At 45.6% G+C, this 22,454-nt stretch overlaps 2 protein-coding genes across 4 annotated transcripts in view; both read right to left on the bottom strand.

The window, feature by feature from the left end:
* The window catches only part of flt4 (fms related receptor tyrosine kinase 4), a 28,768-nt gene extending 13,568 nt beyond the window's left edge, over positions 1–15,200 (bottom strand). For all 3 annotated transcript variants that reach the window (XM_047031847.1, XM_047031935.1, XM_047032013.1), the window contains exons 1-3: positions 14,839–15,200; positions 3,455–3,551; positions 1,908–2,182 (exon numbers count right to left, since the gene is read on the bottom strand). In XM_047031847.1, the coding sequence (XP_046887803.1) occupies positions 1,908–2,182; positions 3,455–3,551; positions 14,839–14,896 (430 nt within the window). In that variant the 5' untranslated portion in view covers positions 14,897–15,200. The remainder of the gene's footprint in view (positions 1–1,907; positions 2,183–3,454; positions 3,552–14,838) is intronic.
* A 2,973-nt stretch (positions 15,201–18,173) lies between these two features.
* Positions 18,174–22,263, bottom strand: trim105 (tripartite motif containing 105). The gene is made up of 7 exons (XM_047032140.1): positions 22,111–22,263; positions 21,189–21,527; positions 20,671–20,766; positions 20,124–20,357; positions 19,899–19,912; positions 19,625–19,740; positions 18,174–19,321 (listed from the first exon to the last, which is right to left on the bottom strand). The coding sequence occupies exons 2-7, from the start codon at positions 21,465–21,467 to the stop codon at positions 18,762–18,764; spliced, it is 1,299 nt and encodes a 432-aa protein (XP_046888096.1). The 5' UTR covers positions 21,468–21,527; positions 22,111–22,263; the 3' UTR covers positions 18,174–18,761.
* Positions 22,264–22,454: the final 191 nt, after the last annotated feature.

Below are 22,454 nucleotides of genomic sequence, written 5' to 3'. Positions count from 1 at the left end.
TGGGGGTTTGTCTGGAGTGTGGAACAAAACCCGGCTCCCAACAGGGCGTCTTCACATAGTAAAACAACACGAGCTGAAAATAAAATACCTGAGACACCTGGGATCTGGAGGGTATCTAATCCCCCACACTAAACATAAGAGACTGCACCTTAGGATGCTGTTAAATGGCTAATGTTCTCTCCCTCTGGAAAGCACCTTGATGTTCATTGTTTTACGGGTATAATAGACCAGAAACACAGATTGTGACAGTCATTTCCATGGCCATTTAGCAGATAGTGGTTTTCCTCATTCTACAAGTAATTTGCTCCCACACTGTGGAACAGGCTATTAAGAGAAGAACTAATCTCTGTGTGTCTTCCTGTCTGATAGAACGCTACGTTTTTCTGGCTCGCATTGTAGCAATATTCTGTGATCGGTTCCTGCACAGATTTTTCTCCTCGTCCTAAGCTTTATATTATTCTAATACTTGAACTTATTTTCCATAGAGCTCAAAGCAATCACTCCAAGCAGCAAGAAGCCCAAACATTTGAATGGAATGGCTTATGTCTCTTTCCCGGGGAGGGCATGAGACACAGATAAAACTGAACAAATACACAACCACTCAGACTTGGAGCTCCTCAAGATAAATCACCACAGGTGTGACGCTGAAGGGAGTTTAGAGAGTGGCATTATGTCCACAAACCTCACACACATCAAGCAAGAACAGTATGTGTGTGTGTGTCTACATGAGTCAGTGTGTACCTGCATGTGTACACTGTCTGTATGGGTGTAGCTGGAGTGCTGTGAGGCAGGGCAGGATAAGTGAACCCACATGTGTCTCCTCTCATCCTGCAGAGTGGGGGTCTAATTTACAGCCGTGGTTTCAGCTGGTTCTGTTCAGCCCCCTGGTAAGATCTGTGGAAAACTGCTCCGGCACCTTGTCAGGAGGAGGCACTGACCGCCCATGTGAGTGGACCTGACTGGACTGGTCAAGGGATTTACCTACGTGACAATCACCCTCCATGACACGTTCTCACGCTCTCTCACCCAGCCTCCCTTACCCTCCCTCCTTCACCCTGTCTCTTCTTTCTCGCCCTTTCATCCTCCCACTCTCCCTTGTAATCCCTTGCTCTCTACCCACTCTCCTTCACCCTCCCTCCTTCCATCCTTCCACACATCCCTCCCCAGCAGAGAGAGAAATGAACAAGGTTAGCCCTGGAGGCAGGTTTGGTTGGAGAAGCAGACGGCATCTCCCTTCGTGACAAACCAACCCGACTAAAGATCTCTCAGCTTGATGGGAGTTATTGGAACATGAATTGAGCGTCACTGAGAGAGTATGAGAAAGGCTGCAGTTATTTGTACCCTAGTTCAGAGATTATCAGCGCCTGTGTGGACTACAAATGCTGTCCCCTGAAGATGGATGGAGCTGAGATTGGCCTCGCCGGCCTAGGGTCCTGAAAACGAGTTAGAGGTGATTTATTGTGACATATTTGTAATCTCAGCGGGGACGCTGGTATAATGTCCTGCTTTATTACATCTTGAATCTTACATTTATTCATCATTAGGAGCCTTAACTCCGACCAGCTTCAAGCACCAAGTCAACAACACAGATGCCTAATATTTTGAGGTTTGCTTTGTGAACACTAGATCTGGTGTCTGTAATCAGCGTGTAGATCCTGAAGAAGAGAAAGCAGAGGAAGACTGCCTGACCAGCCGAGTGGAACTGGTCAAGTCAGGACACCATAACAGGACTGGGGGCGCCCCTGTGGCTCACGGGGTAGACCACAAACCACATGGACTGAGGCCTCACCGCAGGGGCCCCAGGTTCAATTCTGGCCTGCGCCACTTCCTACATTGTTTTCTGGAAACTCTGAGACACATAAATTCACTACAGTCTGTGAAGCCCCTTCTATATGAACTGGACTTACCGCTCACGAACACATAGACACTGACCGCGGTGGTGCCATCGATGATGGCCTTGATGTCCCGGTAGTAGCAGCGGAAGTAGCCGGTGTCATTGACCCTGGCGCCGCTCAAGACCAGGGTCTTGCAGTACGGTCTCCCGGGCTCCCCCCGGCACTCCTTCACCCAGATGGCTCGCTGCCCGGGGGCCCCGGTGGGCGCCAGCTGAGCCTGGCGGTCCGTCAGCTCCTGCCCCACCAGAGTGTGCTCAGGCCAGGCCCACGTCAGCGTACGCTGCCCCCTGTAGAGGCCGCACGGAGGCACAGGTCATTCGTCAACTCAGCTCAGTGAGACGAAGGTAAGCAAAGGGACGATTTGGAAGGAGAAAAAAAAGTTTGGTGAGTGTGTTTTGGGTTTAAGTGTGTGTGAGAATACTTCTGTGAGTTTGTGTGTGCTTGTGTAAGGTTATGTGTGTGTCTGTATTGACTGTTTATCACGTCCAGTACTCCACACACCTCCTGTGTGCTTTGTCAAACAAACTCAGTTATGGGGGACACAATATACTAGGGGCCATATGAATGAGATTGAGTAAAACCATTACGGAGAGCTGAGAAATGATAGCTATGCTGGCTCACCGTACCTCCACAGACTACAAATGTTCACATCTGCTGGGAAGGCCACAAAGAACCGGCGGGAATGGACTTTTTTCCAAGACGGGAACAACTGATAGATTTGCCTATTTAAAATCCCCAATGAATAGGGCCTATCTATCCCATTGCACATTGGCGAAGACCAAATGACGGAAATAAACCTGATTTCCTGCTTAACAAGGTTGCGAACCACAGAGCTTGGTTTGAAAGCTGGCCATATGAGGTTTGAAAATGCACACTTCTATTCATGAATTACACTGAAGCAGCCAACAATATCATCAGCTTTCCAAAGACATGCTTCTTGCTACCGCAGAGAAACATTTTGTATAGCACAGGCTGGGCTTGCTGTAGCGGGCAAGATGTTGTGAGGATAAATATAAAAAGATCAATATAAATTGGTCTATCTGGATTAGAACATTGCTGGCTGTGTTTTAGGAGAGACATTTGGCACATTGGCCTCTGACCATCACCCTAGGACATAGCTGTTGTTACCACTGTTGTTGGGTTGGTATGTCAGACCGATTCTCCTGTGAGTGGGCGCAGAAGCTGGGAAGTTCAAATTGTACAATGCAAATCACTGCAAAATTGAAACTTGGAGAAATGTGATTTACTGCATTCCAGGCTTTACTTGAATAATACATTCCAGCAATCTCAAAACTGTGATGACCTGTGGGTGATATCATATATTGGAGTTTAAGTCAATATTATTGCTTTGTTTTTCACAGTGTGCACTGTACTTGCTCAGTCTCACAGCCTCTCTGTCTTTCCCCCCCTTTCCCTCTCTCCCTCCCTCTCATTCTCTCTCCTTCTCCCTCTCTCCCTCTCTCCATCTCTCCATCTCTCCCTCTCTCCGTCTCTCCCTCACACACACACACACACACACACACACACACACACACACACACACACAGAGCGTACATCACCTGCATGTAATAGTCAGTGTTTCCTGGGCGTGAATCACAACGTCGTCTCTGGGCTTGTCAAGAATAGGCGGAGTCATAGAGTATCCAATCACCAGACCTGAAGGGACCAAACAGAGGGCTTGTATTAGACTCGCACAGAATCACATTTCAAAGACTAATAACTGTTTCTGGGCCCGGAGGGTTTGATAGCACCGCTGTTAGACGCTGTCAAACCCATCTACCATCACATCAACCTGAAATCTAATGAGACAGCAAAGCACACCATCCAATGTTATTCATTACGTTTACCCACTGTAAGGCAATCTGCAGGAGAGCATTGGTCTGGAGAATGCAGACCAATCACGGCAGGGTTTGTGAATGGCAACGCTGTCGTCCTACAACAGCCAGTCAGAACCAAACAGCTGTCAAATTCATTCCAGCTTCTGAGGGACGGTGGGGGTGGACGGATCTGGATTATCACTCGCCAGCCTGTTCAAGCACCCTCACTCATTCCTATATAAACCTGGATCCATGATATACGCCTGGGTATCCATAGAGACGGACACCCAGTCTTGCAGTATGGAGTTCTTTAAATCACCCTCAGATGACTCTTCTCAGGGTAACAAAGACACAAGTAACATGCATTACCTTATCGTAAATTGCCCTAGTGGAGCAAAAACAATTTCAGGGGTATAATTTGATCAATTTAATCATTGTTTGTAGAAAAATTCTAAAGCAATTTAGTTGAATTGCAGTTTCAGGACTATAGAACCCATAACAATAGAGCCATAATCTTGATTTACTGCCCCAGAAATGTAATAAGCTCATCACCAATGAAAAAGCTTGACTGGTGTCCAAAAATGATCTTCATTTGTTTTCCATGCACACACTCACCCACTCACACACACTCCCATTGTATCCATCCCTCTGACCAGCAGCACAAACAAGCCTTATTTCACAACCATCATCCATGACCTCACGCCAATACAAACCTGACTCTCTGGACGATGTCGCCCTCCGTCCAGAGAACATTCCTCTCTGGCATCCTGCTGCTTCAAGAGCACAATACAACATGGCCAACGCTCTGTAAATATTTCATGCTCAGCAATGTACATGTTTACAAGGAAGGATAGTGGCGAGAGATTGGCAGGCTGAGTCTGGGGAACCTTGTAACATCCAAACCCAGCTCCAGTCCAGTTACAACGATGCTGAAGGTATGCGTGAGGCTGCTTTGTAGGGCCTGGCTTTGTAGAAGTGGTCATATGGGTTATGGTGAGGCTTGGAGAAAAGTTTGGTTGTCCAGCTTGTTTGAGGTGCCCTTAGCTGTTCACATCTAGCTCCTTTGTGTGACTGATTTATGGCACTAATAACACCCTGAACCAGCGCGCCATGAAAATACGGAGCCTGTGATTCCAGAAATGAGATATCACACAAACACATTAGTTGAGCTTTTCAGAAGAACGCCACAAAACCAAACATTATGAAACCCACTACTCTCTTTTAATCATGGTTATGATCTTTTAAAACCATTCCTTACAAAAGAGACTGGATGAAGGCAGTGTGGGGATGTCTGGTATCTTCTTACTGATGGAAACAAACAGAGGTTGGTGGAGGCAGGAAAACTAGGGGAAGGCAGGGAGACTGGGTGGCTAGGTGGAGGCAGGGTGGAGACAGGGTGGCTAGGTGGAGGCAGGGTGGAGACTGGGTGGAGACAGGGCGGCTAGGTGGAGGCAGGGTGACTAGTAGGACACAGGGTGGCTGGGTGGAGGCAGGGTGGAGGCAGGGTGACTATGAGGACACAGGGTGGCTAGGTGGAGGCAGGAAGACGGGGGCGGCTCATGAAAGAATCCCAGCTGCCTCTAACAGCAGGCTGTTCCTGCATCCGCTCTCACAGAACCACTCTGCTCTCCGCTCACACAGGCCTGCCTGTCAATCTGCCTTTGTCAGTCAGTTTGTCAGTCAGTCTGGAAGTCTGCCTGTCAGCCTGCCTGTACTGGACTAGGGCTCCCTGTGTTGTGTGGTCACGGGGCCCTGTTAGATAAACATGCAGAGGGCTTGTGAGGGTCTGTGGGGGACAGTGAGGGAGGAACTCCCACCACCATGGCTCACACCTCCTCTATTTCTAGAACAGCCCATTTCCTGCCCTGTCTGAAAGAGGGAAACAACAGAATTCCTCTCAATGCCGAGCTGAGGTACACCCCCCCCCCCCCGCCCCTCCCGCCCATCCCAAGGCCACTGGGGGCCTCCCTCCTTCCCCTTGTCCTAACACCCACTCCCTCAAGGTCTCCCCTGACCAGAGTGGACCCCTGACCTGGCTGATTCAACACGCCATCATTGCAGGCGGGCAGTCCACAAAGCAAACTCTCAATCATCTTGCAAAAACACACATATTACTCTATATCATCTCTAAGAGTACAATGAAAGCGGATGATTCAGCGATGGACCAACCAAATAGCAGTCTCTCATCAGAGGTTAATCTATGGGGAGTTGGCAGCTGCAGAGACAGTATCTGGGAAATCACAGAGCAAGCCTGTGAGAAGCCAGGGATATGTATGGAATGTGATCAAGCTCTCTTCTACTGACAGAATGGAATTCAGCAGGAGTGGAGCGTAGAGTGCAGGTTCTGTGGTGGTGGAGCTTGCTAAAGACCACAAACAGCTGCCTGCCTGACACTCAGTTAGGAGACAGTAGCTTTTTCCACACATCTAAACCCTGACAGACTGCAACATTTTAAATCCTTCTCGAATGTCAAAGACATACCAAGCCCCTAAGGGGCAATGACAGGGATAGAGAGGTGCTAGAGAATTCTTCACGGGGGAAGTCATGGTATCAAACACAGGAGACAGACATCTTTTACCTTTTTTAGATTGTGCCGACCCACAACAGAGTGTGCTACTAATTGTCTGACTTGATCCAAGTATAGAACAGGAGACGTACGTTACGTGATGTCACACCAGAGTGAAGCAAGCAGTTCCATCACACATTCTCCCAAAGATTTTCCTCTGTGATCTGAGGAACCCTGATGGCTCCCGTAGACCAGCCAGTTGTGAGTCAGATGGCTGAGCGGTGAGGGACTCGGGCTAGTAATCAGAAGGTTGCCGGATCGATTCCCCGCTGTGCCAAATGACGTTGTGTCCTTGGGCAAGGCACTTCACCCTACTTGCCTCGGGAGGATTGTCCCTGTACTCACTGTAAGTCGCTCTGGATAAGAGCGTCTGCTAAATGACTAAATGTAAATGTAAAGCCAAAGGGGTGTGGGGGTGATGCAAAACTGGTTGTCCCTCCACAGGTCCTTTAGTGTGTGACATCATGTGGTTCTGAGACCTCTCCCTTCTCCTCCCTTCCTCTCATCTCCTTTCCCCTCCCTCTCTTCTCCTCTCATTTCCTCTCCCTTCCTCTCCTCACCTGGCATGTGACATAGTTGGAGGTGGATGCCAGATGTCAATATATTCCATATGTATGCTATACCATTTGTCTCCAAACTGCCAGAGGTCTTCGTATTTGGGAGTGGTCATGTGAGGAGAGATGCTGTCAGGCTGTCGGTTAGATATATAGCTCTACCTAATATAAAATGAAAACCACAAATGTCTTAAAATTTACGTACACGCAACCACCCAGCCCCTGCCAAAAAGTGATCCCATTTCCAGCTTCAGACCTGCAGATATTGTGTTTTGCAGTTATCATACTCACACTCCTTGAACAGGAGTTTCACGACGGAGAGAGATGTGCATTGTTCCAAACGTTATCTTTCAGGAACGTTTAAGAGAGCCATAAATCTGTCTGACTAGGGTGGCAGCATTACACACACAAACCCCTTGAGATTCCAAAACACCTCAAACAGAACGTTCAGAATCAGGCACGCTTCCAGAGCTTTGCGCTCAGCCAGTTTTCAGTCAGCACATGTAGTTGTGTGTTTTAGCATACAGGAGCAGTCCCAGTGCTAGAGTTGGCTTTGAATGCACCACTACACAACATGTCTGCATCAGCACAACGGTTGAGACAAACTCAGTAGGTTTTTTGGAAACTTGTCAGTAAATTACAACTATAAATGTATAGGGTTGTGGGAACACTACAAGCCGGACTGCAATTAAGCGGTTAACATAAATGTTCCAATTGTTTCCAACAGTTTCTTGACATGAATGGAAGCTCACACACAAATTTGTTAAAGATTTTCTCCAGCAGTGTTCATTTTACTCATTGAGTGTTTATATAGGTCCATTCTCATCATAATAAATACTACTTGAGTTAAATTAACACTTTCAAATTGACTGTGACAGGCTTGTTTGCCAGTTCACTATAACTGAGGTGCCGGAGCCCTGAGTAGGAGCTAGAGAAACAGTTTGGACTGGTTCCCCTCAGTTCCCATGCATTCCAGTGGTAGCTATCTTGATAAGCCAGGGCTCGAGGTGAGTTTGTGTTTGTGTAGACAAGAGCAACATTCTCCCTTTTAATCTGAAAAGATAAAACATAGCACCTAAGGTCCTCTTCTCTCTCCCTCTTCATGTAATTAAAAGTGGTGTAAACAGAGTTTGTTTCTGGTTCCCTGTCCTGTACTGAAACAGATCCACGACTGTCCCACTAGGTCAGGGGTGGGCGGAAAACTCAGTGCTCTGAACGTTAAAACACTTTGCTGGCCTCATAAAAACAGAGAACAACAGGCTGTGTCTTTCTCATCTAAAAAAACAGGTTTAGCGTTTACATCTTATGGCTGAAGTGCAGTACACACATGGCATGGTGACTTTTCTGAAATAGCTTCACTGTTTACATATACAGCTTTGTACAACCGTGAAAATACCATTAAATTGAATTCATGTAAACACACTAGATTTTCACAAATTCTGGCCTGATATCAGTTCTTACAGTGAACTACGGATTGGCAGGACTGTCCGTACGACACGGTTTCATCGTACAGAGACCATTCATGGAGCATAGCCTAGTAAATTCTATGGCACAGTGCATTGCTCTGGAGAAATGTGATTGCTCCATTGTTGTGAAAGCCCATTCTCTCTATAGAAATAATTGCACTCTCTCTCTTTCCCGCTCTCTCACACACACTCTCTCCTTAACTCTCACACACACACTGTCTATGTCCCCAGCCTCAGCACCAGCTGGGTCTTGCTGCCATATACACATACAGCTTTTTGTGGACAAACTAAACATATCCCTCAAGGCGATCCTGTTAGTTTTAAACAGTCATGACAAAAGGGAGGCAAAATTATAAATACAGGAGTGAAATACAATTATGATTAAAGCAATGAAACTCACTCCTGCACTCAGAACTTAGTCTACTGTAATGTATCTAGCGATGAGACATGAAGTTCTTGGCTGGTTTCTCCCTTGTGTTTCTGGATGCGTGGATGCATGGACAAGGTGGTGTGACTGGATTGTATAGCCCTGATTGTATCTGTTCAGAGCGTAGTATGTGCATTCTCCGCTCTCTGCGGTGGGTCCCACAAACACCTGGCTCCAAGAGTAACATTAAAAGGATGTTTGTGCCCATCTGTCTACAGAAATATGTCAACATGCGTGCTGTGACATATTTCTGACTGAAGATATTCCATTCAACTCCTTTTCTCACAAAAAAGGAGTCGTGGAACTCACGTGACTCTCCAACTAAACCTAGAATCGCTGCACGCCGGCTGTAACATAAAAAGTAATTCTTCAAACCACCGTTAAACCATTGAAGCATGCCACTTTGGATTGTGCTTTAATCCTCCATTGTTCTTGCTCTCCAACTGTAACGTACACATGTGGGTTTGACGTCTGAGCTCCGGAGCTTCAACAACATGCATTAGTCTCTGTCAGGAGCACCAGGGGTCCTGCTGCCCGGCCCATCCAACCACAGAGGCACCCAGGCAGACTGCAGATAAATCACAGAGCCGGACTAGTGAGACAGGCCTGGACGACACAGGCTTTATGACACATAACCAAAGTGAGTTTCTCTGTGACAGAGGGGCAGATAGACACGGCATTGGAGCATCAAAGGTAGGCGTGAAGTGAAAGGATTTGCTCCACATAAGCTACATGGGAGGAGACATTAAAAGGTTTTGGGCGCAGAAAGTCTTCTTTTTTTTAATCCCCGAGAAATTTCCTGTTTTCTTGATGGCTTTTTTTCACTCTCTGCTTCCTTCTTTCATGGACAGAGGGAGAGGTGTTGCTGTTAGGGCTTTCTTGTTTCTCTGTAGTTTTGTCTCTGATCAGTCACATCACAGACACAGGAAGGAGGGAAGCTTCATATCAACAAATCATATGCTTTCTACGAGTCCCAGTTTAGCAGTGTAGACATTACCGCAGTTTTAAGGCCCCTCAAATACACACAAATACATTCACGCTTCTCATAAACCACCTGATTTTAAGTGAACACAAAGACTTCATTTGTATGTCATCAAGGCCTAACCCCTGAGCTTGGTCCTGGCTTTCTTTGAGCTTTACGTGAGTGGTTGAATCCGCCATCAGCATCAATCAGTGCTTCTTTTTACAGGGCTGTTACATGAGAGGTCAGGGTTTTAGTGTGCAAGGGGCATTTGACCCAATAAAGATGGACTGAAAAGTCTCTGCTGTTGAATTTCGCTTTGCTACACTCAGCTAGCCACATCAGTGGCAGCCTCAAGATGCCAAAAACAAACAGGGGCCGTTCTCATTTTCAGCCAGCTATACCTATATTGAATTAGTAGAGGATTCTACATGCTATTCACAAATTGTACAAATCCACATGGGCCATTGTAATTTTAAGAAAAGCTGTGTCAATTCAACTAAACTCTTTCGAATAACAACAAATTTAAATCTTCATGCAGCATTATCACATTATCACTACAATGTCACAGTGTGTGGGCCTGGGGCCAGGGTCAGTCTGCCTGGAGACTCTGAAATAGGCCATTGTGTGCAGTTGGGGCTGGGAGGCCGGCCAGGAGGGCATGCAGGCCACAGAACAGACCTGCTCCCTTGGTTGTGGAGTCAGCAACCCCCCTCTACTTCCTTCGATGGACACTGGCAACACCTACAGACGGCGACCTGACAGAGAAGACATTCCCTCACCAGCTCTCTCCCCGTCTCACGCTTTCTCAATGCTTCGTCTCTCTTCCTCTCGCACAGACAGTTTTTCAGTCTCTTCTCACTCCTTCCCCACCCCCTCTCTCTCTCTCTCTCCATGTGCCTTTCATCCCCCATTTCACTCTACCTAAAAAAGCATTAAAGTCCACTTCCTCTGTCATCTGCGTTCAAGGCCGGAGCGAGCAGGCGGCTGCCTGGCTGCCTGACAGGCTTTGATTTCATTGTGGTTCTGTGTGGGTTGAGAGGTGACATCTCCGGCGTCCCAGTCCTGCACTGCAGCCATGTCTGTCCATGCAGAACCCTCCCACATCCTGCCAGAGGAGGGGTGTGACACAAGGATATGGGGGGGGGGGGGGGGGGCTGATGTCCATCTGGGCAGGTTTCCTGTGTCCCATCCCCCCGTCCCTGACTACATCTTCCTGTACCTGCCTCAGCGGAACACCAGACACCTCTGCCACTTCCTCTACGCCGCAGCATTTTCTTTTTTTTTACGTGTCATCATTTCTATCACTGAGAAATCATTTTCCGTGCTGGGAAGAGAAACAAACTCATTCCGGCCAACGCCGTCTTCTCTGCGTCGCCGACTTGTGCCTCTGTCAGGAAACATGGAAAATATTTGCACGGATCTGAGCAGCAGCAGGTATCTGGTGGCTTGGCCCTGACCCTCTGTGCTTGGAGGAGAGCAGCGAGCGGTCTGCGAGCCAGGCTTTGAGGATCCCTTCTACAGGTCCTGTTACGTAATTGGAAGTGATGCGGCCCATAAACAAGTCTCTCCGTCTGAGTCAGACGTCCCAGGGAGCTAAATAAACACAGAGGCTCAAGTCGCCACGCAGAGAAAACAAGGCCAGCAGTGGGGAGTGGGCCGGGTCAGAGAATGGGCGTTTAAGACCAAAGGTGGGAAACTGCCAATTTCCTCAGGCCAGGCCAACGCTCTCTTTCCCATGAACCTGGAGCGACCGTGTCAGCGACAGTCTAAGAGAAATCACTGAGCAATGAAGGCTTGAACTTGCTAGCCAATCAAAAACCATAAGGCCTGCCGCCTGGGAGCAGATAGCAGTTGAACCATAATGGCGATGATCGCTCTCCTTAAACTGATAAGTGTTCCAAAATGATGCTTGTTCCTAAGCAACACAGGATTCTCTGAGTGCTGTGGGATCTGAGATCATGCTGCCTGCTCCGGGATTCGGTTTCTGCCTTTAAATGAGGATAGGGGTCAGAAACGCAGGCCATGAAAAGCTAAATGCAATTTTCCTTTAATATGTGCAGGTGCAGCTTACAAACAATGAGCAGTGCTTCAACGTAGCACAGACGTTGAGCACGGTTGGACCCTTCTGCCAGTGCACTTTGCTGGCAGGTCTAGCTTCCTCAAGCACTCGCCCCAATCATTCACAACTTGGCACAGTTAATAATTGATGTCAGAAACGTTTACTCCCTCGTAACAAAGCACCACACATCTTTGACCGTTTTTATCTTCAATTTGTTGACAGACAAACTAAATATTAGATAGGAATTTTCTCAACACATCCACCTCAGTAAAGATATACATGTATACGTGCATAGACCGAAAACTATCAAATTCCATCTGCAGTTTGAGTGTTTGAGTTAATTATGGATGACACTAACAAACACATTGGTTTACCACTTAGAGAAAAGTGCTTACGGATTTGAAACCATCCAGCACACAGCCCACTCTTTGCTCATTTGAGGAAAATGTATTCTGGGGTCCAAACAAAGTTCAACATCATTAAAGTCCACCAGTGTTCCAGGCTCTGTACTTCCACCAGCCTAATATGAAACACTGCGACTTCAGGAAGAGACACGCCAAGGAAACTGACTCAAGACCGATTTACCTGGTTGACCATGGAGATTTTAGTCTGTGTTGAATGTTCACCCAGCGAGATTCATGTTGAATCTGTCATCACTGTGAAATATCAGCCTCATACCACATAATGTTTGATCCTCACTCTGCAAACCAGAGAGAGACACTGTGGTAAAGATGCTTGCCAGCCTTAATTCCCGTTTATCATTAAGGTTTTCCATCACGGCCAACAGTCAGAGTCCAGGATCAGAGGTTCATTACCTTTTATAATGAGCTACAATAACCACTCTTTACTAAGGAGCTGCTAATTGACTGTTATTGTAGGGTGGGGCAAAAAGGGGGGTCCATCAAACCAATCCTGTCACAGCAGAGGAGGAGACAGGGCAGAGGTCGGAGAAACAGTGAGGAGCCACACCATGTGCTTCTCATTAGTGCACATATCAAACACAGACACATATCAGAGTTTTCCAGAAGCTGCTGGTTATCCTTCATATTGAAAGAACCCATCTTTTCTCCCCAACCCCCTCCAGGGGTGTCGGGCCGCGTGTATCTAGCAACCGTTGACGGGTATTCTGTAGAAGCGGAGGGCTCTCCTCCACCCTCGAGCGCCCTGCTCTCACGCACCTGCGATGAGTGAGGGAGGCACGGCAACCGACACATTCTCTTTTCATTGGAGCTTATTGTTGAGGGCTTCCCACACGGAATAGAAGCATTCCACTCTCCTCAGAGAACCTCCCAGCTGACTAAACCAGATACTGGAGGACAGCCTGCGAGGTTCTGAGAGAGCTCTGTCAGAGGAGCATAGAGGTGAATTCTTCAGAGCAGTGCTGAGAATAGGGAGGCTGTTGTTAAAGGCTAAAACAAACCTAATGCCTAAGACGGATGGCTGGAATAATACCCAATCTTGAGAGTCGGATTTCTGGGATGATCTGATCAAGCAGAAGTATGCATACAGAAAACACCAGGCTAGCAGTGATATGAACACCGCTCCCAGGGCACAAAGCAAACTGGCCTTGCATATTCTGAAATCATAGGATTACACCAAACATGCCAGGAACGCTGGTGAGATACTAGAGGCAAGGCACTCGGAGTGAGGCTGTTCAAATGATGCGATAAATCAAAGTAATGTCCAACATCATCATGGTTTAATTAAGGTGAAACCTTGAGTAATAACAAACAGTGATGTCCAGGCCTCTAAGAATAGAAAGCAGTCCTTGGACTGCCAGGTTTTTGTTTGTCCATCATCCTATCCTTCTGCCCTAATGACAGTGAAAGACTATAAGATTGGGAACACTCCGGAGGAGCATTTTCAAGTAAAGCGAGTGAACAACAGGCTGTTCTGACCTTACACACTTCCAGTGGAACAGCTTGTGCATTACATATCAAGGCAGGGGCCCAGTCACATTGTCCATCCATTTCTCAAAAGCAATCAAATCAGCCGACAGCTTGCGTACGCATATGAAAGGAAAAAGAGTGTAAGAATCTCTGGAGGGATGATTTGGGTAACCATATGGCCGTTTTCCCTCACAAAGTATTCCCTGTTCTTTGTAAGCAGCTGTTCAGCAGCAATCAGTGATGGATAACTCTCTGCCTCCGACCTGCATGTTCAATTTTTGGGCAAAACTTTAAACTGGGTCAACTCATATCTTCCTGCTTGGCTATGGTTGTAAATTTTAACTGCTGATTTGGATAAGTATTCAATTGACTAATACAGGCCCAATGAGTTCCTGCAGAGCAAAATCTTAGGACAGATCCGTTGTCATTAAATCCAACTAGAGAACATTTGTCCTGGCTGTTTCTGCAATGAATACATAGTTTGGGTGGAATTTGAAGATATTGATTGGTTGAATATTAACATTAAAACGATAAACTGTTCCCTTAGTGATTACTTTTCAACCGTCCATAATCTGCTGGCCACTAAACTCAAGATGAAAAACAGGATGGGCGACCTCCCCCTAGTGACTAACGGTGCGCTGCAAATAACATCGAAGCCATTATGTGTCAAATCAATTCACCTTTCTCCGCAGAGACCATCACACAAATGGCCTAAGAGGCAACCGTTAGTCAATTCATTTGAATCAATAATTAATCACACATTGCCATAAACCTTTTGGAAATGTTATATTTTTTTTTGCATCTTAAAGTACACGGACAGTTGTGTGTTCAAAACAAAAGCGACACGGATCAAGGATTAATATATATATTTTTTTTTTACTAATATTTTAAAAATAGTGAATTTGTTGTGTTAAAGTAATGACCTATTTGCAACCATCAGATGCTAATTAGTCCGCTAGCACCCAGACAACTGCAACCAATTAATTAAACCCGATTTATTTATAAAAAATACAAAATTACATTATCTAAAGTAGCTTAGACGGTTGTACTTTGTGGCTTAATTATACGTATCAAATTTGCATGACCGTTGGGAAAAATAGATACACATAAACTGCATCTGAAAGCCCACGACACCACCTTCCCTGAAAACCCTGTTGCTATGGTCCAAAAACTTTTAGGTAAATAAAGTCTTATCTCTCACCTGAAGCATAAGCGAACACAATCCAAATCCGACAGAAAAACGTTAAATCTCTCTTCATTTCCAATCTCCAGTCCTCGAAGTTATCCGATATTTAATAACTAACTCTAGTTGTTGGTGCTGATTAGTCTAGGAACAGCAAAGAAGGGGTAAAGTTAACTCCGTGAATGGAAACTCTCAGGTGAACTAACCTCTGGAAAAACCGCGTGTCTCAGAACAGAAAAGAGGATGTGCGAGATGTGTAAGAGAAGAGCTACACACTTTTCGTGTGGAAAGGATGCATAAAGGTCTGAATAGATTTACAATGATTTCCCTTTCCCTTGCTCGTGACTGGGGCGCACACATACCCACCCTTCTCGTTCATAAAATAGGCATGCTTCCAGTCGCATTGGAAGAATCGCTTAACACCCATGACAAATTTCCTTCCTGGTGTAAATATCTAATTTCTCCACTCGTCCATCGAGCACTGTGATCTCCTGTTGCTCTTTAAACGTATTTGTCTTATGCCCTCTCACATATTTTAGGAGTTTAAACTTTAACCTTCATGTAAGTTTGGCGGGTATAGGACAAAATAAATTCACATCCTTCTAGACAAGTGAAATTGAAACGGAAAGGCTGCCAGGAAAGTTTAGTGTCCTCCCTAATAAGCCTTATCTTCGGATGTGTTAAATGTCTGTCATTATCATGACATGGAAAAAAAGTTTATTTCTTTACAATAACTCCATCTGCAATGAATCCCATCAGAAAATATTCAGAGGAAGTTCACAGAGGAGCAGAGGTGTCAGTTGTACTCAGCATGGCTGTTGCTCATAATAAGCCTCTGTGGTTATCCTTCAGGGCTTATCAGATACAGACTCAAACATAGAAGATATCTAATAAAAACACCAGACAGGGTTTACCTAACCTCATCTGCACCCTCCTTTGTATCCTTCCAAGAATGTTCAGCCAGCACCAGAGAGAGTGAAGGATGCAGTGGTAAGTGCAGTTAGATTTGACACATCCTTGGTGAGCATTTTTTTACATCAAATTTAGAGAAAGTTTCATAACTTGAGCTCTCCTGTAAACCAACACACTGGCGCTGAAAGCAGGTATATATAAACTGCCACACACACTTACAAACACACACAATGTGAAGTTGTGGAAGATACAATGGGAATCCCAGAGCTGTAAATGTATACTTTCTATATGCACTATTTGTGCATCCCTTGGATAAAGTGTGGTAAATGAAGAACATGTACAAATGTCTTTGCATCTGTCCCTCAAAGTCACCACCTTCACTGCAATTTACTTTGGCTCCGGTCTCAGGACCCAGAGGAACCGAGTGGCCAGGGGCGAATCCAGGTTCCCACTTTTGGGGAGGCTAAGCCCCTAGATAAAACCTATAATTTTTTCCTGTGACCCAGCAAAACTAGGGGGGTCTGGGTGCATGTTCCCCCAGAAGAAATGTTATTTTATTATAACATTAAAAAAAAATATTATAAACAATATTTTGGGGGGCTAATGAACCTTTTTGGTGGGGGGCTCCAGCCAACGAGTGGCCAACATCTTGAAGTCAGTGGTGATACAGGTCCTACTGGATCAAAAGACCTCACTCATCCATCTCAAAACAGAACTACACTACTTTTCTGTTAAACAAAGTATTGACTTCAAGGGCTCAGGCTGTTACTCTTTCAGCCAGTTAAAGAATGGCTTGCTACAGAGCCTATAATTAACCACAAAACTAATTAATGATATACAATTGAGGTTTATATCAACTGGCAAAACCTAATTAATGATTACTGTGTTTTTCATGTTGAGATTTGGGAGGCACACTGCATGCATACAGTTCTCCCCGATGTTGCTCTTTACCTCGGAAACACAGCTTAATTAAAAAGTGATGATTATCACTTCCTCTGTGAACAGGTTGTGTTAGCAGCTGTTAATAGAATAACCCAGAGTCACAGTGTATCCACGGTTCCCTGTTTAATGTGTTTATACTTCATGAGCCACATAGGCAGGCCAAAAGTAAAAGTCGAGTTAAAATGAGGGGGTAGAAAAAACAAGCATCGCTTACGCCGTAGCCGTGAGGCACAAGAAGCTTGTGGGGGAACATGTCAGTGTTTTTGTAGGAACATGTTCCCCCTGCACCCTGGAGGCAAACCACCTTACTGACCCTCAGACACAATGTTGGGATTGAATGGTTGTAATTAAAATGTTTCTGTGGTCTTCAGCCCTAGAGCTTGCAGAGCTCCGGGGACATCCAAACACAGCTCCACAGCTGCAGCCTTCCAGAGTTGCAGCCCAGGAGGTTCAGCTACACCCTCCACACACAATCACAACAAGAATCCTCTTTTACACACTTCATAAATAACAGCATCAGACTAGCGATAACAGTGTCATTCTCTGTGAGTGGCGAGATTCTTTTTATCGATTGGTAGGAAGTACAATCAGCAATAATTTACTTGCACGATCAACCCTGCTCTGTGAGATGAAAGGTTGTGCTGTCCGGTTCAGAGGGACCCTGGGGAAGAGGGCTCAAGGACCCGGCCTTGAAGTGCCACTAGTCTATCCGGCCCAATCCTGGGTCAGGAAACACATTACGCATCCACAAGCAGTAACATAGGAAGGATATGGGAAAGATGCCACTCACTCATTGCAATTCCCGCACACACAACACTTTACTTCAGCCTCAGTAGCAGCCTGGCTAGACCTGGCTGAACGGAATTGAAATTCACTCAGCACACATACATTTATGTATACTGTAGTCTACTGTCAGGGTTTAATCAATGCAAGGCCGCAGAGAAGATAACCAAAATGACCGGTGACCATACGTCTGTGCTACAGACTAAAGAATGTACCCATTCAACCTGAGCCTGGTCCTGATGTGTAAAAACAGCGTTCCTGCTCAAGAGTGTTGGTCAGTAGAACCCTATCGGCAGGGGATCTGGGGGTGCCATCCTGCCCGACGTAGCCCCCCCAACCCCCGAGGCTAGTTAAACAGCCGGGAGGCATCCCCACTGTCATTCTGTTTGTGTGACCTCTAACCCCGGTGGAGGAAACAGGACGCGGGGCGCTCTGCTGTGTTTGTGGAGATAACTAAGGGACCATCCTTGCAGTTAAAGTGTCAGGGAGTGACGCCTCATATCCAGGACACTTCCACTCCAGGTGCACCGTCAGGAGAGGCCAGTCTCAGCCCACAAGGCTGGCCAAGCTGAACAGCATTCTGGCTCCATCCGTGGCATGACATGTATTTGTGTTTTGTGTTGTACTTTGATGAGATGTCCTACTTCAACAGCATCTCCAACTGAAACCAGGTTCTCCATTAGCTTTCAATAAATGTCAAATCAAAAGTGTTCAGCTAATGGGTAAACGTGATTTGGTTTATTGTTTATTCTCATTGGCAAGATACAAAGATTTGGCTTTGACAACTTAAAATTACCTTTAAAAACAGTACATTTTCATAAGTATAAAATATTCTTGTGTTGGTAGTTATCATTAATTTTCTTACAGCAATATTGATTCTTTTTTGTGAGTAGTGAGTAATCATTCATTTTTTTGTATTAAGTATTTATGATTCTCTTTATGTTAACTACACAGTAAGTACGTACTTTTCAGAATGTGTGACCTCAAACCAATGAACCAAACAAGACAATGAACACACCGTGCATAAAGTGCGTTTCCTGATTTAAAGAGAAGAAGGACTGATCAAACAAAAGATTGTAGTGAGATAAGGCACCCAAGGGTCAAATTCCGTAATCAAAACATAAATTTAAAAAGATTTACAAGATTATTATAGGCGATGATATTAATGAACAAATACAACATTGGCCAACTTAATTCAGTCACTGATTAGGTATACAAATGCAGAATCTCCTACATAAAATCTCATTTGGCAAGGTGCACTCAGTCATGCAGATTTAGAACTGGCATGGTTGACATCAGCTGACCTAGCCAGATAAAATGGCCGGAGGGAAGTGGAGGAGCTGGATAGGCAGGGGTGTTTGGCGGGTATTGCTGATGCAAGGGCTGAAGAATGGGAATGCTGTGCCCCTGGGCCCATTGGTGAACGAGTACAGCAGAGTCATGTTCTCTGCATTGAAGAAGGACACTCTCCTTTCCTCGCAATCCAGGAACACTCCAATCCTCTGGGGGGCGCAAGTGAGCTGCAGACGGGTCCAGGGCTGGGTGCCAGCCCAATACTCGTCTCCGTTGCGGAGCCGCAGGGTCCAGTAACCGGTCTCTGGGCTCAGCTTGACCCGGGTCTGCCGGTTCACCCCCTCTGACGCCAGCCCCAGGTCCCACTTGGGATTGCTGCCGACCCTCACCTCCCAGTAGTGGCGCCCAGACTGGAAGCCCTGGCAGGCCAGCACGTTGACACACTGGAGGAAGCGTTTGGGGTTGAGTGGGTAAGGTGCCATGACATTACACTCTATTGCAAGGGTTTTGTCCCTGGAGATGTGGACACTGGGGTGGGCAGTGTCAGAGTCAAAGGTCACTGGGGCAGGGCCTGTAGGGGAAGATTATTATATTTAAAATGAGTGAGCACACATCCTTAAAAACGAACAGCAAATAATAAAACTGTAAAAATATAGTAATATACATATATATATATACATACACACACACACACACACACACACACACACACACACACACACACACACACACACACACTACTCCGCAATCAAACTACTGTAATTAGCCTGATGATTCATTCATGCTTGTTGCTAAACAGTACACACACACTAAGATAATGTGCTGGGTGCGACTTTCTGAAGCGTTTCATGGTGCAAGTTGGATAGGGAGTCACCTGGCTTTAGAGAAGTGAACATTTTCCTCCATGTGATGTACTGCAATGGGGCCACATATTTGCTGCTGAAAGCACTTATGTCGAGCTCTGGCCCATTTGCTACGTGCACTGGAGGTCTGCCAAAAAAGAAGAAAATGTTCATTATACATAGGTCATTCATACTTGACTCAAATTACATATTCATGGATAATGCTGAACATCATTTAAATGTAAGGATTAAAAAAAAAAATCACTGGAGGTTTTAATCACTCTGCTCTGTATATTGTACACTCACCTTATCTGTGGGAGCTGGAAAAAAAACAGGTGAAAAGATTTGAGAAAAAGGTTAAATCATAACTAAATCTGAATAAACAACCTCAAGGTATAACACAACACAAAATAAAACCGATTAGCCCCTGTAAATGAGACCCAAAGAAAACATCCTGGCGTTGACTTTGAACTTGACATCGTGTTTTGACGTGCCAGCTGTGTACAAGCTACATATGCCATGAGCGTTCACCTCAATCAGCATGCTATGGTCTGAGGCTGCAGCGGCCTGCTGCAGCACGGTGATGTTGTGCTCCAGCTCTTTAACAGAGCTCTGGAGGAGCTCCAGGTGGCGCTGCAGCTGCTCCAGAACCTCCTCCTGCTCCCTCCTCAGCTGCTCCTGCAGGCGGGCCTCCTCGTCCTGGAGGAGCTGCTGGAGAGCCAGGAACTCCCCCTGCACCCGCGCCTGCAGCTCCCCCCCGACTCTCTAGCAACACACGGTGGACATGAAGACATGAGGGAAAAGGTACCCCCCCCCCCCTCCCTCGTCGTGTTTGCTCACAGTTCCATAGATACAAAGCCCTCGAATGGGTGCTGTGAATGTGGGTCGTTCTGTGCATCTCAGCAGTGAGATTGCACACCCTCAGGAGGACACAGTGAACACGTATATAAATGACACTTATATTAGCAAACACGGCCCGGGCCATAGAGATGGACATTCTACAAACAGCCATTAGGGACAGACATGCTGTATCTCCCTCTTATCTTTTAAGTGCAGCCGTCCTACAGGAGGAGTGTACCTTTATGGCATCCATCTTGTCTTCATCTCTGCGGATGCTGCTGATAGCCTCCTCCCTCCTCAGGCGATGGGCCTCCAGCGAGTCTTTCAGTTGTTTCTAGGTAATAATATATTGCAAGATCAAGTCCCTCTCAGCTGTTCAGTTTTACTGACAAAACAAATTCATTCCTTGTTCCTGTTGCTGGAACTCATGACCTCTAACAAAACAATTTACACAAGGAGAGGAAAGTGACCTTTGGTTTGTGCAACTCCACAGTCATATCCCAAAGATTGCATTGACTGATCAAACAATGTAGCACTGAAGGCGTAAAGTGCTAATGTTTTTTTCTTTTTCTTTAACTTCACTTTCAGAATTCAAAGGTCATTTGCCTCTACTACATTTTACAGTCCATTTGTTTGATGCACCCATAAACACTTCATCACAGACCAGGATGGAACATAGAACAGCTGTACTAAACAATCAGAGGACTTAACAAATTAAGTTGGGAGCACAAATGGGTGTCAAGAGGTAAAACTCACCTCCATTTTTTGGACAAAGCTGTCAGAGGTGCTGGCTCGAACTTTATCCACCATGGCAGTCACCAGGTAGTTGGTCTGGAACTGTTTGGTGTTGAACACTTTTCGACATTGGGGACAGGTAACAGGTCCCTGGGTACCCCTCCAGTACCTGCTGATGCACGCTTTGCAAAAATGGTGCGCACAGCCCAGCATCACGGGCTCCGTGAATAGGTCACAACATATAGCGCAAGTCAGGTCTTCCCGTAAACTTATTTTGTTGGGTCCTACACCAGCAGCCATGGTAAAAACGCCTGGAGCCTTGGTGCTTGGTTTCCTCTCAAACAAAATTAAAGCAAATGCCTGCAGTGAGAAAAAAAGTGATAGGTATGCATTTTCTAAATGTGGATTTCCCCTTTAACTGATGCAAGTACGCAAACGAAACTAACTTGACTTTAGCTAAATAACAAACTATTCAACCCAGAGATTGATCATCAATTCGATGTTTGAATGTGTTTAAACATACAGTGTGGTAACACATCTTCAATTTCAAACATCTGGGATTAAATTAGCTACCGTAACCAATTGTATAACCATGCATTAATTGTTAAATCATGCATGCATTCCAACTCCACTGTCAATCGCTAAACAAAGCTACGTAGCCTAGCTAACGATAGTGTTAACATGTTATTTTATTATTTTATTTTTTACAATATATGGTATCATAGAACACATCAACAACCAACAAGTCAATTCTATCTAGGTATATTGGATTATTTGTTTATGAGCTTGGGCTTTACTATAGCGTTTAGTACTTCAGGCTGCGTAACTAGCTTTCATAGCTAGCTAGCTGGCTGGATACAGCAGTACCAACCATGCAATTCAACGTGCATTCAGTAGCTAGCATATGTCAAACTGTCTATTTTAATTACAAATTCATTCTTACCGTGTCTGATGTTCCAGACTTCTACGTGTTACCATAGAAAGCTGAAGCTGTCATCTGATACTAGGCTTTGGTTAACACACTGAACGCGTGAACTGAACTGAACAAAATAGAACACAATGTACTGCGCACGCAGCACAGCGCAAAGTTTGAAGTGACTTGATTGCTCCATAGTGGGCTACAAAGTGGACAGTGGAACGTGTATAATTACGTTAGTTTGGCTATTTGATCAATTGAACTCACAATCCTCTGCTTAATGTCTGCAATATTAAATAAACGCCAACTTGTTCATGAAAATGAGAAGATCATACATTATGTCTTGAACTCAGGTTCCCCCGATATCCTTT

The sequence above is a fragment of the Hypomesus transpacificus genome, chromosome 1, assembly GCF_021917145.1.
Source record: "Hypomesus transpacificus isolate Combined female chromosome 1, fHypTra1, whole genome shotgun sequence".
NCBI lineage: Eukaryota > Metazoa > Chordata > Actinopteri > Osmeriformes > Osmeridae > Hypomesus > Hypomesus transpacificus.
The sequence above is the reverse complement of the archived record's forward strand: the minus strand, read 5'-3'. Positions and strand labels throughout refer to the sequence as shown.